Below are 18618 nucleotides of genomic sequence, written 5' to 3'. Positions count from 1 at the left end.
GTTGCATCTCCTCCTTGGCATCTTTAGAGTCAGTCAGGCAAATTTAGTTGTCCTCCATAATGAAACCAGGGGAGGAACAGTCAGTGGACAACCAATTTCATCCAACCACCCTAATCTGTCGTTTACCTCCACTGCACTGTTTGAGGACTGAGCCACTGATGCTCTCACACTTGGTATTGCTTTGCCCCTTTCCTCAGGGGGTCTTATCAAGGTGAAATGGCTTAACCGCCAAACTGTCACTGCCCATGCTTAAGCCCCACTTCTTATAGAAGATGGAAGAGTAGCAACAGGACCATCTAGACCTCTTCTTCAGAACTCCCTACATTAGCCAGGTGCCCTCAGTATCTTGCTCCAGATGCCTACTGTGAGGGTTTGATTAGCTGCTTGTGCGTGAAAACGTGCTCCCTCAGAGTTTGTGCGCCCCCACAAACCTCCGTGTGTGACGGAGCTCCTCAGACATGTCTGCTCTAGTCACTAGTAGAGTCCGACAGTGGCTGTCTGCGGAAGCGTTTCCAACAAAGAAGTTCCTTAACGGAAACGCGTCTCCTGGACTCACGGCGTGACAGTTTCCTGCGAGGTATGGGTCTCCCTATGGGAGACTCCGATACCTCCCCACTGTTTTCGCTGGAAGCCTCCCTGAGCCCTCCCTCCTGCTCACATTCCCTCAGAGACCCACTCCTCCCCCTGCTGGTCCCTGCTTCAGCAGTTGAGTCTCTTTCATCCTGCCTGAGTCCCTCCACCACCTGATGCTCTGATGGCAGTTCCCTGACATCCACCTCCCCTCCAGGGCCCCCCTCACCCCCTCCCAATTCCTCCCCCCTGGGAGGTGAAGGGCTAAAACCCCGAAACGAATCTTCCTCATCTTCTGACGTCTCGAACAATTCTCTCCATCGATCGTCGTCCTGGCCAGCTGAATCCTCCTCCTCTTCAGAATCTGGGAACCCCTCCAACTCCTCTTCCTCGTCGGTGGTGGCAAAGTATTCCCTTCGGAACCTCGCTACAGGCTGAGGTTTACGTGGGAACCTCTGATGAAAAGTCTCTATTAAAACCTCGTCATTGACATCCTCTGCCCTAACCCAGGTGTTTTCCGACTCCGGTTCCCCTTCCCACATTACCAAATACTCTACTTGATCTCCCTTCCACCTGGAATCGAGGATCTCCGCTACATGGTAGCTGTGTTCCTTCTCCTCCATTGCTGGTCCCCTAGTGACCCTCCCCTCACTGTCTCCTCTATACGGTGACAGCAACGACCTGTGAAAAACTGGGTGCAGCTTCATGTGGTTCGGTAACCGGAGCCTGAAAGCCACTGGATTGACCTGCTGTATGACTTCAAACGGACCCAGCCTTTTGGGTCTTAATTTCTTACAACCTCCTTTGAATGGCAACCCTTGGGTTGACAGCCACACCTGGTCCCCCACCCTGATGCTTTCACCTTCCCTTCTGTTTTTGTCTGCTTGCCTCTTATATTCCTCCTTAGCCCTGTTTAAGTTGAGTTGGAGCTGGCGATGGATCGCTTCCATTTCTTCCACGAACTGTTCTGCAGCTGGAACGCTCCAGTTCTCCCCCTCCCCCCCTGGGAAGGCTCTGGGATGGCACCCGTGATTAGCCAAAAAGGGGCTCATCCCCGTGGACACGTTCTCTGCATTGTTGTAGGCAAATTCTGCCAACGCCAGCTTCTCCACCCAATCATTCTCTCTGTCATTAACATAACACCTCAAATATTGTTGGAGAACCCCATTTGCTCTTTCCGCCTGCCCGTTGGTTTCAGGATGACGGGCCGTCGAGAAATTAACCTCTACATGCAGTAAGCTCATGAGCTTCCTCCAGAACCTGGAAGTAAATTGTTTCCCTCGGTCTGAAACCACCCTCAAGGGGGCGCCATGCAACCTAAACACATTCTCTACAAACAATTTGGCGGTTTCTTCTGCTGTAACCGCATGTGAGCAGGCTATGAAGTGGGCCATTTTAGTTAACAGGTCTACTACAACCATGATGGCTGTTTTCCCTCTAGACCTTGGCAGATCAGTCATGAAATCTATTGCCACTGCTTCCCACGGTCTCTCAGGTGTGGGCAGTGGTTCTAATAAACCAGCCGGCGCCTGCCTCTCCCCCTTGGCTCTTTGGCATTGTTCACACCCTCTCACATACTCCCGCACATCTTCCCTGACCTTGGGCCACCAAAATTCCCTGGTAACCAGCCACATGGTTTTGTGTTGCCCAAAGTGCCCTGCTGTGGGGCTATCGTGCAGCTGCTTGAGTACTTTCTCCCTCAATTCCCCTTCAGGTATATATAACGCTCCCTTATAATACAATGCCCCATTTCTCTCCTCAAAACCACCGGGTTTGTCTTCCTCCCCTCTGAGATCCCTGAGTTTCCCCTGGGCGTATGCATCCTGCACCGTACCCTCTACCAATTCCCTTTGCCCCACCAAAGTCGCCCCACACACCCAGCGGTCCTCTGGAATGATATGGGTTTCTTCGGGTGCTCCCTCCCCCTCCAAATATTCAGGCTTGCGTGAGAGAGCGTCCGCCCTAACATTCTCTGGGCCTGGCACATAACAAATCTCAAAGTTAAATTTGGAGAACTCTTGGGCCCATCTCAACTGCCTTTGGTTGAGCACTCGCGCCGTTCTCCAGTACTCTAGATTTTTATGGTCCGTGCACACTTGCACTTTATGTTGTGCACCAACTAGCAGATGCCTCCATCTCCGGAACGCCTCATGAATAGCAAGCAGTTCTCGGTCGTACACCGTGTAGTTCCTCTCGGATTTGTTCAGCTTCCGCGAGAAGAAGGCACACGGACGCCACTCCGACTCCTCCTTCCCCGGCTGCAGAAGAAGCACCGCCCCTATGGCTCTGTCAGATGCGTCTGTTTCAACCCTTAGCTTCTTTCGTAAATCCACATGCAGAAGTTGTTCTTCAGAGGCGAAGGCCCTTTTCAGTTCCTCAAACGCTCGCCCCGCCTCCGCCGTCCATACAAACTTCTTCTTACTGCTGAGACAGTCAGTGATGGGCGCCGTCAGATGGGCGAAGTTGCGGATGAACTTACGATAAAAGTTTCCAAACCCTAGGAACCTCTGCACATCCTTCTTGGTTTTGGGTGTTTTCCATTCCAGCACTGCCTGTACCTTGCCGGGATCCATGGCCAATCCCTTGTCTGACAGGCGGTACCCCAGGAATTCCACCTCCTTGGTATGGAACCGACACTTCTCCAGTTTGACCCACAGCCTGTTGGCTTGCAGTCTGCTCAACACTTCTCTGACGTCTCTCACATGTTGCTCCTCATTCTCAGAATACACCAACACATCATCTAGAAAGGCAACGCAATTCTTGTAGAGCAAAGGGCCCAGCACGTGGTTCATAAAAGATTGAAAACACGCGGAGCCTGCTTGTAATCCAAATGGCATAACGAGGTATTCAAACGCCCCCAAAGGGGTAAACATGGTGGTTTTCCATTCATCCCCTTTCCTTATGCGTATCAGGTTGTACGCCCCCCTTAGATCCAGCTTTGTGAAAATCTTTCCCTTCCTCACCATGGTCAAAATATCATCAATTCTGGGCATAGGGAACGCCACCGGTTCAGTCACTGCATTCAGCCGCCTAAAATCACATACAAGTCTCGGCTTGTCCGCATTTTTTTTGTCCACAAAGAACACTGGGCTCCCCCCTGCTGCTTTGGACTCTCTGATGAAGCCTCTCTTCAGGTTCTTGTCAATGAACCCTCGCAACTCCTGCATTTCCCTGTCTGACATGGCATACAACTTGCCCACGGGAAGCTGTGCTCCAGGGAGTAAATTGATCTGACAATCAAAGGGTCTATGAGGTGGTAGTTGGTCAGCTTCCTTCTCGCTGAACACGTCGCTGAGATCTGCATACTGTGGTGGTACCTTCACCTTTCCCATTACTTCAGTCCCTGCTAGGGTGGCTTGGGCCCCTACTGAACCCTTCTCCCCTTTGCAGTGTTCTAGGCAATGTGCTGAACCAAAGGACACCACTCTTTGATGCCAGCCAACCAGCGGATCATGTAGAGCTAGCCAGCTCATTCCCAAAATAATGGGAGCGCCTCCCAGGGTGGCCACATTAAACGCTATCAGTTCTGTGTGCCTTGCCACCCTCATTATCATTGGGACAGTCTGCAAGCGGACTCCTCCTCCCAACAACTCCCTGCCATCAATCGTGGTCACCTGCAGGGGGTTGCTTAAAGGGATGGTCTGTATCTGGTGTTCAGCAACAAACTCCTTGCTCATAAAATTGCAGGAGCTGCCTGAGTCCAATAGCGCCTTTATTTTTAGGGGGTGCCCATTCTGCAGCTCTAGCGACACTTCAATCACTAGAGCAGGTCGAGGAGCTTCTGGCACGGGCACTTTCACTGCTCTTTGGCCTGGCTGCAGTGCCCCAATTGTGGCAACCAGGCGTTGGCTTTTACCTGCTCCGCTCCCCCTTCTTCTCCCCCCTCAACAGCTCCCACCATCCCTTGCCATTCCTTCCTCTGGGGGCAGACTCTGGCAAAGTGGCCTGGCTGTTGGCAGAGATAGCATTTCCGGGGGCCCTTTCCCTCCTTCTTAGCTCCCTCGCTGGTTTTTGAAAATGCGCGCGCGCGCGCTGTTCCGATTTCCATCGGCTCTGCCGGCGGGAAAGCTGGCTCAGGAATGTCTGGAATGCGGAACTCCTTCCAACGTTCCCCTCTCCCTTCCCGCCTCTCCAAGGCTCTTGCCTCCTGCCGCGCTCCTATGGTCAGCGCAGATTTGGTCAGCTGATCCATAGACTCCGCCCTGGGGCTCCGTGCCAGCTCGTCTTTCACCCCCGAAGAAAGACCTTCTTCAAATAGCATTTGAACGGGTGCCGCCGATAAATCCCAACTCAGTCTGTGAATCAGCATGGTAAACTCAGTCCAATATTCACGGACAGATCGACTCCCCTGCTTACAAGCCATTAGCTGTCTGCGCACCACCCCTTCCTCAATATCGCTGGAAAACATGATATCCATTGCACGAAAGAACTTCATTGTGTCCTTTAGTATGTCATTGTGCGTTGCCATTAGGGGTCGCACCCAGTCTCTAGCCCCTTTCTCAAGATGCCCAATTACAAAAGCAACTCGCGATTCCTCATCAGGGAACTCATCGAACTGCACATTAAGGGCATATTGCATCTCTGTCCTAAAAGCATGGTAGTCCTTGGGGTCCCCCCCAAATTTCTGCACCAATCCTGGTACCTTTCTGGGGAATTGAGTGGCTCTCCCCTTCTTGTCTGCATCCTGAGCCCTTCTCTCCTCCAGCCTCGCCGTCTGCAGGGCCAGTTGAACCTCCAACGCTCGGTATCTATCTTCCAAGCTTGGACCAGCTCCAGCCCCTGCTCCTCCGGTTCCGGTTGGTTCGCTCATGATGCCTTCTCTTGCACAGGCAGCGTACAAAGACTGTCGGACTGCTGTGAGGGTTTGATTAGCTGCTTGTGCGTGAAAACGTGCTCCCTCAGAGTTTGTGCGCCCCCACAAACCTCCGTGTGTGACGGAGCTCCTCAGACATGTCTGCTCTAGTCACTAGTAGAGTCCGACAGTGGCTGTCTGCGGAAGCGTTTCCAACAAAGAAGTTCCTTAACGGAAACGCGTCTCCTGGACTCACGGCGTGACAGTTTCCTGCGAGGTATGGGTCTCCCTATGGGAGACTCCGATACCTCCCCACTGTTTTCGCTGGAAGCCTCCCTGAGCCCTCCCTCCTGCTCGCATTCCCTCAGAGACCCACTCCTCCCCCTGCTGGTCCCTGCTTCAGCAGTTGAGTCTCTTTCATCCTGCCTGAGTCCCTCCACCACCTGATGCTCTGATGGCAGTTCCCTGACACCTACCTATCAGAATACCTATGTTCTGATTTTTACTGATTGCAATGTTTTGCGGATAATTTTGTGCATGTTTCTTAATGGTTTTGTGGATTTCACCTGCTTTATCTACATTATTATGTGCACCACGTAGCTCTTTGAATAAATGGTTTATAAATCTGTTTGAATAACTAAGAGATTCTGCACCTCTTCCATCTTTCTCAGAAAAGATGGACTTTCTCCAGTCTCAGAAAAGGTGGAAGAGCAAAAGAAAAAACAAAGGAGCCATTTGATTTCCTAATGTTATCATGCGGACCATCTGTAAAAAGTGAGTAAACAAACTGTGTCAATTCTATACTAAACCTTCTGTCTGAAAGAGCCCCATGAGATGAATTGAAGCCACAATGTCCCCATATTCAGAGGGTGACTTTCAGAAGAACAGAAAGAGACCAGTGGCCAATCTGGCCCAGCATCCTGTTCTCACAATGTCCAACCAGATGTCTGTGGGAAGTCCAGAAGAAGCAGGACCTGAATGCAACAGCACTCTCCCTTCTTGAGGTTTCCAGCAACTGGCATTCAGAAGCATGACAATCTCAGACAGTGGAGGTGTGGAACATAGGCATCAGTATTAGCAGCAACTGATTATTATTTGCATAGGACCCCAAGAAGGATCCATCTGACAAACACATCTCCTAATAAGTGTACCGTATGTAACATGGGCTTCTGAATTTTGTTTTAACGGTCCTTATTTGTGATACTAAGAGATTGAGAAAACCTTCTGGACTGATAAAATGCAACAGGGCCAACCAGAATTTATTACTTTCTTTCCCACCCGTTAACAAGATGTTAAATACAACGTTAGCATTTATAATTTACAACTTCAACACACGTTTCATTGGGGGGGAAGGTAAAAATAAAGGTGACCATCCCTTTTGGCTTTTTAGTACAGCTCAGACTGCAGTCGGAGGGAAGAAATGCTTCTGCCTGGAGACATGGAAATAATCTCATCAATATATGAAAGCTACACGAAGATCTGGATCAACAGAAGCACTATGCCCATTGATTTTTCTTCTAGTCCTTAGCTTTGAATTGGACAGATGGTACCTTCCCCCCTCCCAAGGGCTAGTTCATCACATAGTTCAGTTTATTTTATTTTTTTTTTGCATACATGTCAGCACCTTCTTGACATTTTCCCCATTGTCCAAAGGTGCATTATATCCTCTCATTATGTACATAACAGTTTTTTCCCCAAGTGAAATACAGGTGCTATATTTACAGAGTAGCTATATACCGATGATCATGAAAGCGATTTTACATTTTATATAGCACCTTCCATTCCAAAAGATATGAAAGAACTTTACAAAGGAGTTAAAACTTACAAACAACTTTCTCCACCAATTGGGATTCACGCCAACCGTGAGCCAGTCCTCTCCCCAACCCCAACCCCTTTTAAAACAACTATATTACAATGCATAGCCGTATTACAGAAAGGTTTAGGCCAAGACGTGAAGTACATGTGCTTCTGCTAGAGTTATGTCCAGAAAGCAGATTCTTTTATCAGCTACCCAAGTCAGCACATGAAGAGCATGGAGGCCTCTAGAAGAACTCTTTGTGTTCTGAGAAGAAACTCAGATGACCAGAGCTTCAGTTTTTACACATCATCTGGAATGTGGCCGTTCCGAACACACCAAGGGCACCTTTAAACCCCATTTGCATTTTGAGGGTTGTGTCTGGGACGAAAACGCCACCTAACCAGGTCAGCCAAAAGCAGCGCTTCCTGTGACACCTACAGAAATGGGACAATGCAAAATGAAATGAAACGAAAGTGTCAGAAGCAGTTTATAAAAATGGCACATTTATTGCTACAGAACGGTCATGTACATGACGGCATCGGATAACTACAGATGGGAAACAGGTAATGGCCTACGGCAAGCTGTGTTTGTTTGCTTTTTTTTCTCTCTCTTCTCGAAGGAACTCCAGCACACAACCTGTTTGGACACTTCTACAAATCAGAAAGTACACCAAAAACATGGAGGGGAAATTGAGGCACTCAGCCACACGTTGAAAACAAAGTGTAACTGTATTAACTTTTTTTCTCTCCTTTTTTGTCCCTTTTGTAATTTTCACCTCCCCCCCCCTTTCCTTTTTTGAACTGTTGCAGCTACTACAGGTTCGGTCGCAAAAAAAAAAATCCTGCCCCCCCCGCGACCTACAACTAAAAAAGAAAAAGAAAAAGAAGCTACCATACAATTTCATCTTAGTAACACATGGTAAAATAACATCTTTTAAATAGTAAAATAAAGTAACAAACTTTTACTCAGAATGATTCAAAAAATCTATAAAGAAGAAATATTCAGAATCTGACGATTCCCCCACCCCCCCACCCCTTGCAATATTCATGGTATAAAAGGATTGCTCCTGTGAAAAATAAGCCAAATATATTTTTTATTTTTTAAATTTAGGGTTTTTCTTTTATCCTACTAGGGTGTACTACAGTTCTATTTTATAGCAAAAAGGTCACTAGACAAACGAAGCTTTGTAACAAAAAGCCAGGCACTGATACATGGTAAATCTCTGCTTTTTTTCTTCTCTTATCTTCACTTAGTTGCATCACAAGTAACAAGAATGAAAAAGGCCACAGGTCATATATTTTCACCATTACATAAGTCTATAATACTTGAAATGAGTATGCTCAAACCAGCACTGCACAAAGGTGAGTCAATTTCAAGTCCCAAGAGAAAGAATATGTTGTTTTGGAAAAAAAGAAAGAGAAACAAAACAAGCTTAAAAGGTCTTGGTGCCCCATTGTGCTGGAATTTATCTTATTCCATCTTTAAGATCCCTCCGCCCTACCCCACTTCAAGTGAGTCAGTGGGCCAAGTTTAATTTATTTGTGCTTTTTCTTCTCCCCTGATGAATTCTCTTCATTCCTGGTAATGTACTGTATTGTTCGCTCTCCCCCTCCCCCCGGCACAGATTGAAGCGTGCCTATCAGAATAGAAAGATGAAATTTGCAAATTCCACCCCGTTCCACCCCCGCACCCCCCCAACCTCCCACCCCCCCGCCAAGGAAATTAACAAACGAAACAAATCGGAAGACTGCATCGGTACAAGTTGCATCACTGGTTGAACTGACAAGTTGTCTGTATACACATTAGTGTTCCTTGCAGCTACATGAAAGACAAATGTGAAAAGGAGAAAGGAAAAAGAAGTTCTAGATGAACAGATTTCCCTAACCAGCATATTCATAAATTACTTGAATGTGGAGGTGGATCACCCACTAAAATATCTGATGGGTTTTTGAGTACTGTTGGTTTCAACACATAGCCTTCCTTGAATGGTTAAAAGCCAAGCCACCACCAGGTCGACTATCAAGTGACAGCTTCCTCTGAGGACACCTGTTTGAAAAGACAGGAGCAGGGGGAAGGCCTCAGAGGTTTGTGGTGTCTTGTCTCTTACGGCCAGACCCTAAATTAATGCATGCATGCAGCAAAAAAATAAGAAAACCCAAATGGGGGGAGGTTGGGTGTGTGAGACAAAGGACAGTGTGGCTGAATAATTTTCAAGTTTACATTCCATTATGGAACAGGAAACCATCTCAAAAGCCATGCGGATAAGATTACCATTTGATACATCACTAACCTTTCTCCTGGTTCTATGTAGATCATCAACAGTTTAGAAGCATGCTCTGTGCATAAGTGCACATTGAAAGAAAGGTGATTTTTTTCAAAATAAAAAAAACATCCTCCTATCACTTGGGTTGTGATTTTGACAGAATAAAGTGATATTGACTCTGCATGTTTAAGGTGTGACATAACTGCTAGGTGATGATATTATTATTATTATTATTATTATTATTTATTATTTACTGGTATTCTGTTTGGAAGGCTTAAATGGAGAAAAAGGTTTTATTTACTTTCTCCCATCCTGCCCCTCGATAGCCTCATTTCAGACTGCAGTTATCTTTTAATTTAGGTGGGCAACACTCAGTGGTCTTATAGACTGAATGGGATGGTTAAAATCTTGATGCTATTGAAGTAAGTAAATGGAAAAACTCTCCATGGAGATGGTTTATAACAAAAATTTCCCCTCAAACTGTTCATTTTCATATAAAAAAACCTTTAATGACAAGCAATTTTAATATCCTTTAAAGGAATCCTTCAGTCTGTCCAGAATACTAGTACTTAAAAGAATTAGGATTACCCATTCACCTGCATAAATGCTATTAAAAGTATGGCATTTGTACTGAAACATTCTGAGCTAAACTAATATGGTTTTTGCTCTGTCAGGATGGTTTCAATCCACCTCCACATTTGAGAAACTTACTGACAAATAAAAGCATTTAAAGTTTTACTGCTACTGAACATATTTACAATTTTCAACACACGCACACGCACACACACAGCTAATCAAAATGTTTATGGATATGTAGAAGGTGGTTCACATGGTAAACTATCATATTTGTTCTTTATGTTTTTCAGAAACATAAAATTCAGATTCTCGTATCTCACTACTCCATGAGATTTTGTTTCAACCACACAATTTTTTTTAAAAAAACACAAAAAACTGATACAATGTATTAAAACACATAATAACAAGAGTCTACATGTAAAAATATAACTTTTACATACACAATTTCAAAATAATGATACGTTTGCCATTTTGTTGCATAAAATTTACAAATGTATTTTCCCCCCATTACTATGTAACTGGCAAAACAGGAGAACAGATGGAACGTCTAGACCGTTTTCAATGGACTTATGGCGTTTACTCAGTGCTGATAGGTGGAAAATCTACTTGAACAGGGAGATTTCATTTAAAAAATACATGCCAAGTTTGTGTGGCTATTTAAAAAAAACAACAACAAAAAACCAGAAGCTGGAACAGGAGACAAAAGGATGCTGACGAAGACAATTTGGGAGCACTATTTGTTAATTGTTCTATACCGTATACCAAAGTCAATCTTTAGAAGATTCGCTATGGATACTAGTCTCTGCTGTGCCCAAAGCTAGTTGTTGGATCAGTTGCTGTGCCATAGGTTTGATCTATGCTACAATTATATATATATATTTATATGTTAAGTAAAAACTTGGTTCATACTGGCCAGAGAAATACTGCTCTACTTCCCCCTCCTCAACAAAGTGCAACTTGATGCTTTAGAACGGGTAAGGCTTGTTCTAAACGCTGCATTACAAGTGGATATTGGCATTATTTTCATAAATGAAGGAGGAGGCAGCAAATGGTCGACCTTTCATTAATCCACTTCTTTTCCTTAAAAAAAAAATGGTGTGTGTTTTTCCCCTTTAAAAAAACCCACAAAAATCTTTCATACAACTAGCAACACCCCCCCTTTGTAATCCCCCCCCCGCCCAAATCTGACCATGTATTCTGAAACGCCTTGCTGCAAAATTGTATTCAGGCTACACACATTAGGTTAACACTTCTACTGGTTCGTTAAAATCACAGCCACCTTTGATTTGTGTTATGTTTTCGATGATATAAACATTGGAAGGCACAGTGGTAACATTGTAGCATTCTAACCTTGTACCTCTGAAAATTCCAGAAATAGTGTCTAATGAGAGAGAGAGAAAGAGAGAGAGAGAGCGCAACATCTACAATTCGGACAAAAAACAAAAACGAAATCAGCCCACAACTGTTTGGACCAAGCCTCCGCAAATGCTGCCTTGCAGTTCAGCCGCATGTGATGCGACTTGCCAAGTCCTGTATTCTCCCCAAAAGACTGAAGGAACAACTCTCTACTTATTTTACGAATGATAAGTAACATCAGGGCCAGCGTTTCGTCCTGAACTGCCCCCTCCAGCAACAGAGTTGGCGCTACAGGCTACAACAAAAGGGGGGGGACCCAAATGGGGGAGTGGGAGAGAAATAAGACCAAAAAAAAAAAATCAAAAATCAATATTTACAGTAAAATCTTTTTTTAAAAAAGTTAATCAGTACTTTTTTTTTTTACAGGAGCAAAAAAGTTTGAAACAAATGAACAAAAGCTTACCATATTCACTAATTTTAATATATATTTATATATATATATTTATATATGTGTGTGTGTGTGTGTCATAGGTCTATAAGATCCATCTGTTCCTCCTACCCTAAGGAATGGCTAATGTCATCACTTCAGTTTTCATTAGGTCGTTTGCTGGTTTTGTAAATATGTGGGTAGCAAAAGCTTCCCTTTTTAATATCCAGTAAGTATAAACACTAGCTGACTAGTACACCAATGAAAACGTTCATTTTTTTTCTTCAGAAGTACACTTTTCATTATTGCAAGTTTACAATTTTTAAATTAAATATTTTTTTTTCAGACTTACAAATTAATTATATTTTTTTTCCCAAAAGAAGTTTAGGCACAAATGCATTGTCCCACAGTGTGGAGAAGATTGCCAATTCAGTCTCTTGGCTGTGCATTTACAGCTCCTAACATACTGCTTGAAACATTCTGAATGATATGTTGAAAAAAGACGTCCCTCAAGTTGCACTTTTCTTTTTGTGTTTGTTTCGAAATCGGGAATGCTGAAATCTCTTGCGTCTGTGATTCGTAACTACTCAGACTTGTCTTATTATATTACAAAAAAGGGGGTTAAGTGTTTATGTGGGTTTAAGATAATACAGCTGTTAAGGAAGTGGTCTCTGGTTTACGTAAAGAAAATGTGGCAACTTGGACCTGCAAAAGAAGTGAAAAAGATTTAGGTCAATTCTTGCTCTTATTCTTAATTTTCCATACAATATACATTTTTTAAGTGCATTTTAACATACTTTACAAGCCATTTCTCAGTAAACCTTACCGTACTATTGGGATGTAGATTTTTTTATTCCCATTTTAGAGATATGGAAAAATGGCGCACTCGAATGATGGCGGCCTTGCTCTCTAAGATCCAATAAAAATCTGCCCCCATCCCAGAAACTCTGAGGCAAGAAAAGGAGGCCAGCTGTGGAGGCAGAGTAGCATAGCTCAAAGACCACCTCCTTTCCTGGTTGGCTCTGCTTTCACCCTTTAGCTTGGCACCTGCCTGTACATCCAGCATAAAGGCTGGGGTTGACTGGTTGATGGCCTTGGGTAGAATTTTCTTTACCCTGCTGGCTTAAGCTGGTCACGTGACTGCTTTTCTACTTAACCCACATGCCAAAGATGCACAGGACAAGTCGACAGGTGCAGTGCTGGTTTAAGGGGCGTTAAACAAAAATTAACCACCTGGTGCCATCTTTTAAGAAGAAGGGAGACTTCCTCAGACCTGCCCTCTTCAAGGAGGCAAGGCTAGAGGGGATAGGGGGCAAGAACAGAGCCTCCAGTTTGGGTTTGCCTGGTTCACCCACATAAAGCTGCAGAAGGTGGGGGGTTGCTGCCACCAGGCCACAGCAATGTGAGGCCCATGGCAGGCCATGAGTAGATTAAGGACTAACCAACAGTTAGTCCTCACCTGAGCCGGGTGAGCTTACCTAGAAATGGCAACGCATAAGGAGGAAAGCCCCTTTAACTCTGTCAGATAAGATACCAGCACCGAAGGAAGTTATACATGCTACTCTATTTGCTCATTGCATATTGCTAGAAGCTGCCACCCGTCAAAATCCCCAAATACACATCTCGCGTTTTTATTCTAGGGGAACAGTGCAATGGCGCAGCTCAGGTGGCATTAAATACCTACCGAGTTGCAGAGAGATTGATGTGTGTGAACAACTAAAAAAGTGGTTCAAATAATAAAACTGACAGTGTGCTCTGTGGAAACATTTTAATCAATAAAATCAAAATGGGGAAAATATATATATTACGGGGCCAATAGCAGGAACCAAGTGGATGTTTGGGAACATGGATGCCTATGCTTGGATGTGTTTCTGACTTCCGATGGAAGCCGTCCAAGGCTATCGCCTGCTTGATCTCAACCAGGAGGTCATTCTACAGGGCAGGGGCAACTACTGATAAGGCCCTTCTTTACACTACAGGCAGATGTACGTTGTGGGATGGCCAGCAGGGACTCCCCAGCAGATTGCAGTCACCTGTCTGGAAGAAGGTAAGCCTTTCAGCTATCCCGGTACTGAGCTAGTTGAGGGTAGGCTGCAATAAACAAACTTGCCTTTTTTTGTTTTTTACATCTGTCCCATATGATTAGATGTGTCTCCCATCCCAGGGTGGGGTCCTGCCAAAGAAAGGGGAGGGGGGTCCGAAGATACTTTCTCTTCTTCCCTTCTTTTCAGACATGCTGCTTTAGGATTCAGATTCCTTTCTGCAGAACCAAAGCAAATGGGCATTAAGCATGTTAGCATCTGAACATGGTACCAGCTTACTTCACAATCCCACAGCAATGCCTTCCCCTCCTTTTCACTCTCAGTGTCTCATGAATCTCCATTAGAATAACAAAGGGCAAGCATTTCTATGGCTCTGAATTTTGTATCTCTGGATATTTTATATTTAAAGCCTGCCATTCCCTGCTCCGTCCAAAATCCTTAATAATCTGAGCATGTAAGCATCTAGGAAACAGAATTACCTGCAAGTTCAGTACCAGATCCCTGAGGACACAGGTGCGGCACCTCCAGCCCCACAGCTCAAGTGCACCCCAAGAAAGGGCCCAAATTTAGCCCACAAAGCCATTCCTCACAAACCACACCTGTCTGCCCCACATCTGACATCAAGTGTGATGTCAGGTATGGGGAAAGTAACTGCGTGTCTACAAAGGAAAAACCAGGAGCTTAAAGTGAGGTCTGGATTTTTCTTATGATGGAGCAAGGAGCACTCCCATTGCCCATCGGCTGATAATAATACGCCTTGTTCCAATAGCTCTCAGTACATTTCCATGCACAGTTCAAAGTGTTGGTGCTGACCCTTAAAGCCCTAAATGGCCTCGGCCCAGGATACCTGAAGAAGCATCTCCACCCCCATCATTCAGCCCGGACACTGAGGTCCAGCTCCGAGGGCCTTCTGGTGGTTCCCTCACTGCGAGAAGTGAGGTTACAGGGAACCAGGCAGAGGGCCTTCTTGGTGGTGGCACCCACCCTGTGGAATACACTCCCCATTAGTTGTCAAGGAAATAAACAAGTATCTGACTTTTAGAAGTTTTTAATGTTTGATGTTTTACTGTGTGTAGAATATTCTGTTGGGAGCCACCCAGAGTGGCTGGGGCAGCCCAGTCAGATGGGCAGCATTTAAATAAGAAAATCACTATTATTATTATTATAGCATGAAGTGGATTGCATTGAAACTGCTGCTAAAACAGAGGGACAAAGCTGCTTTTTAGCAGTGGCTTCAATTAAAACTTCGACAATTAAAACAGGACCTGTTGGCCAGGCGTCTAACTGACCTCTGACTTGCTGCTCTAAGCTGAGGATCACAGCTACAGCTTGATGCAAGATCAGAAGTTTGGTCTGGGGCTTGTCGCTCTTCAGGTGAAGCTGAACCATCCGGCCCAGCTCCTTGAAAGCCTCGTTGATGTCTCGGACGCGGAGGCGCTCACGGGCGTTGTTGGCCATTCTCCTCTCTTTCTCACGCTCCGCCTTTTGCTCCGGTGTAAGGTCTTCATCATCGTTATTGCTGGGAGGCAAACAGAACACAGTATTTTCTAATGGGGTAGAAAATGCAGGTGTTCTAAAGGAGTTCACACTATGCTCATGTCACAGAATGATCTTTGCTAGAAGGGGATGCAGGAATGCAGCAGTTTTGGGGCACACTGTTTAGCCTGTAAAATTGTAACTTCACCTGTGATGGTAATGCAGAAGGCTGAAAGCGACACGACAGGTTAATGCTTTAATAGTACACTGGTTTGGTTTTTAGACTCTGCACAGCATAGAGATTTTGGAAACATTAAGAGGATTAAAAATACTTTTAAATAAAGCTAAATAAATATATCACACTTGTTGTTTAAACTCCAGAGTCCACACATACAAATACCTCTTTTTAAGATCTGGGAAGCAAGTTTCTTGGATTGCGTGCAATTCACCGAGAGTTTCTCTTGCACAAGCCAAAAGCCCCACTGCAATGAAATTAATTTCCGTGGGTTGCACCCAAAGCAGCGCTGAGTGAATGTTCCATCAGTGCAAGGATTTGTGCTTGTGCAAAATCCCCCAAACCTTTTCCAGGGATTCCCCCACACAGCAGGGGATGGAAGTCCATTGTGGAAGCAGAAATCCTTTCACTGACAAAACACAGTAGCTGAATATTGGCCAAAGTGGCTTGTCCAGGACAAATTCCCATGCTCAGCAAGGACAAAAAGATAAGAAACATACAACTGCATTTTAAAAAACCTGCATTGTGGCATCAGCTACATTCAAGAAAACAATATGTAGATTATGCTGTGTTAAACCAAAATTAAGATAACCCTTTGTCCTTTGTTATAGTTTATGCTTTTGGCTGGGCTTTCTGTGCTCAACACATTTTGGTCCTTTAAGGCTTATTTTCTGTGTAGGTTTATTATGGGTTATTGCTGAAAAGTTGATCTAGTCTGCAGCTGACCTGTGTTTCCTACAATGAAATAAGTCAGGAACCTGTCTTGACACCCCTCAAAGAAATGCTTTGTGATTTAAATAAGGTGCCACTCTGAGGAAGACAGATGCCGAGTTAACTCTGTACTTGGCTAGGATGGCTGCATTATGGAGTTTCATTCTATAATCTATACTGAGGAATATAAATTGCAGTAGCAGCAGCAGTTGTTGTTGTCAAAATGGTGGTGGTGATAACTGAATGGTTCTCCGCTTCTTCCTCTGCCACATTTGTCATTCTGGTGGCAATCAGAAATGACACTCACAGGGGAGACTGTTTCATATATGGGGGTGAATTTTCTGCTCTGCACAATCTATGCAGCATGAGCATACTGCAATTATGTTGCTTTATTAAGAGTGTGCAGCTGTATATTTCTCCATGAGGATTATTAAAATAGTTTTAAGGGTGGTCTATGAGGGTGAAAAAAATAAAGTGATTTTCAAAAGCCCCGGAAGGGGGGCATTTTATTCCGCAATGCTGTTTATGATCCTCACCCCCTGGAGCAACTGACCTGTGTGGAGAGTTGTTCAGCTACATAAGCACTGAACCACACGCACCCCATGGTGGGCATGGGTCGAGTGTGTGAGGGACCTTGGCAGGTTGGCTATGGAGCAAGGGCCTTAGGTTGCCTATTGACCTGGACTCTGCAGACATCATCTAAGACCCTTCTTTGTGTCTCCTCCATGAGATGTCTGGAGGGCGGCAACACGAGAATGGGCCTTTTCTGCAGCGTCTGTGGATTCCCTCCCCAGGGAGATTCATCTGGCGCCTTCATTATACATCTTTAGATGACAGGAAAAAACATTCCTTTTCAACCAGGCCTTGAGCTGGTTGGTATTCTATGGCCTTTTAAATGTGTTTGTCGGAGAGGGGTTTTAACTATTTATTTTGTGCTTCTTATCCTCTGCTTTTATCTTGTGAACTGCCCTGAGATCTTTGGATGAAGGGAGTGAAAAATTTAATAAATCAAAAAAGTTGCCTCTGTAGGAGATTAGCTAGTTCTCCTGGTTATAGATGTTCTCCACAACCCTAAGCAGAATAGTCTTAAATCCTTCTCGTGTCTCTGGTTGTATGTGAGCTACGTCATTCCTTGCACAGAAGCACACCATGCCAAAGCCAGTTGAGTTTTCCTTATGGGTTGTCATCTTGACCTGATGACGACTCAGGTGTTCACGTTGCTGAAGGCAGTGCCCAGGCTGAAGGGAGCCTGTCAAGGCTATTTCACTAGCAAGCAAGTTACATCACACCTGTATCATTGGCTCTGACTGGCCAGGAAATTCCTCCAGTCACTGGCCCACTGAAAGAATGGAAGGGGCAGAGAAGTCATGGGGAAATGCTGAAGCAGCATAGAATCTGCTGGCTAAATGTGGCTATACATCTATTCCATATGCTCCTTGCTTCCAGCCTTTATTTTTATGAAATACCGTATCATACTTTCTGTCCAGTGCCAATGACTGATGACTTCTCTACCTTGATCTCATTCTTTCTCGTCTGCCAGCAGTCTGGATTTCCTATCAGTTGTAACTCTCCTTTACACGGAGCGTAAGTTTTTGTTTTATTTTTAAAACCATAAGTTTCTACATTCTATTTATTTTTTACTCCAAACTCCATATTCTCCCACATTTGCAAGGGCAGAAGAAAAAGGGCCGACCAGCTTGCTCATCTGCCTCTCGATTATGTCAGTGAAAAAGTCTTGATGATAAAACCGGAGGACAGGTTTTCACTAACACTCTGCAACGATTTCTTGTGCGGAACATGAAGAACAGATTGAGGGCTAGTGGCGATCCACGCGAAATCATGCAAGTTAGGGGCCACTGATGCTTTGTGAGCGAGAAATGCTGGTCTGTGTGAGGACCAGGCCATTCTCGGGATCAAGATGTGATGAAACCACTCAGCGCCATGCAAAAAGCTCAACAAAGGGTCTCAGATGGTACAAACAGGCTTAGCTTTGTTTATCCCAATGAAGCTACTACACTGATATATATATCCGTTCATAGTTACGCACATAAAAAGGCAGAAGGAAAACAAGTATTCCGCTGGGTATAAAATGTTATACAAATGGCATCTGTTTTAAGACATATTCGTTTTCAAGCAAGTTATCTCTGAATTTGATTACACACATACACTTCTTTCTCTCTCTCAATGTAAATTTTGTTTTTGTCCAATTCCATGGCCTAGACGAAACTTCCGGCCCTTCCAGTGTACACGCATCCGAACAGATACTCCAAGTACTACCAAAAAGGGCCATCGGCTTCCTGTTACCTTTTGTCTGACAGGAAGAAACTCCAGAGTTTCTCCTTGTCTCGTTCACTTCATCAAAATCCAATAAA

At 44.7% G+C, this 18618-nt stretch overlaps 1 protein-coding gene across 16 annotated transcripts in view; it reads right to left on the bottom strand.

Annotated features, from left to right (window-relative positions):
- Window positions 1–6603: 6603 nt before the first annotated feature.
- Window positions 6604–18618, bottom strand: part of TCF4 (transcription factor 4) — a 340129-nt gene continuing 328114 nt past the window's right edge. For 15 of the 16 annotated variants that reach the window (XM_081212857.1, XM_081212856.1, XM_081212846.1 and 12 more), the window contains 3 exons: window positions 15114–15343; window positions 13893–14042; window positions 7647–12487 (listed from right to left, as the gene is read on the bottom strand). In XM_081212857.1, the coding sequence (XP_081068983.1) occupies window positions 13906–14042; window positions 15114–15343 (367 nt within the window). In that variant the 3' untranslated portion in view covers window positions 7647–12487; window positions 13893–13905. Of the gene's footprint in view, window positions 7595–7646; window positions 12488–13892; window positions 14043–15113; window positions 15344–18618 lie in introns of those variants that run through there. The other variant, XR_014012865.1, reaches the window with a different exon arrangement.

This window comes from Podarcis bocagei, assembly GCF_964188305.1.
Source record: "Podarcis bocagei genome assembly, chromosome: 11".
Taxonomy (NCBI): domain Eukaryota; kingdom Metazoa; phylum Chordata; class Lepidosauria; order Squamata; family Lacertidae; genus Podarcis; species Podarcis bocagei.
Note: the sequence above shows the minus strand (reverse complement) of the source record. Positions and strands in the feature narration are given on the sequence as shown.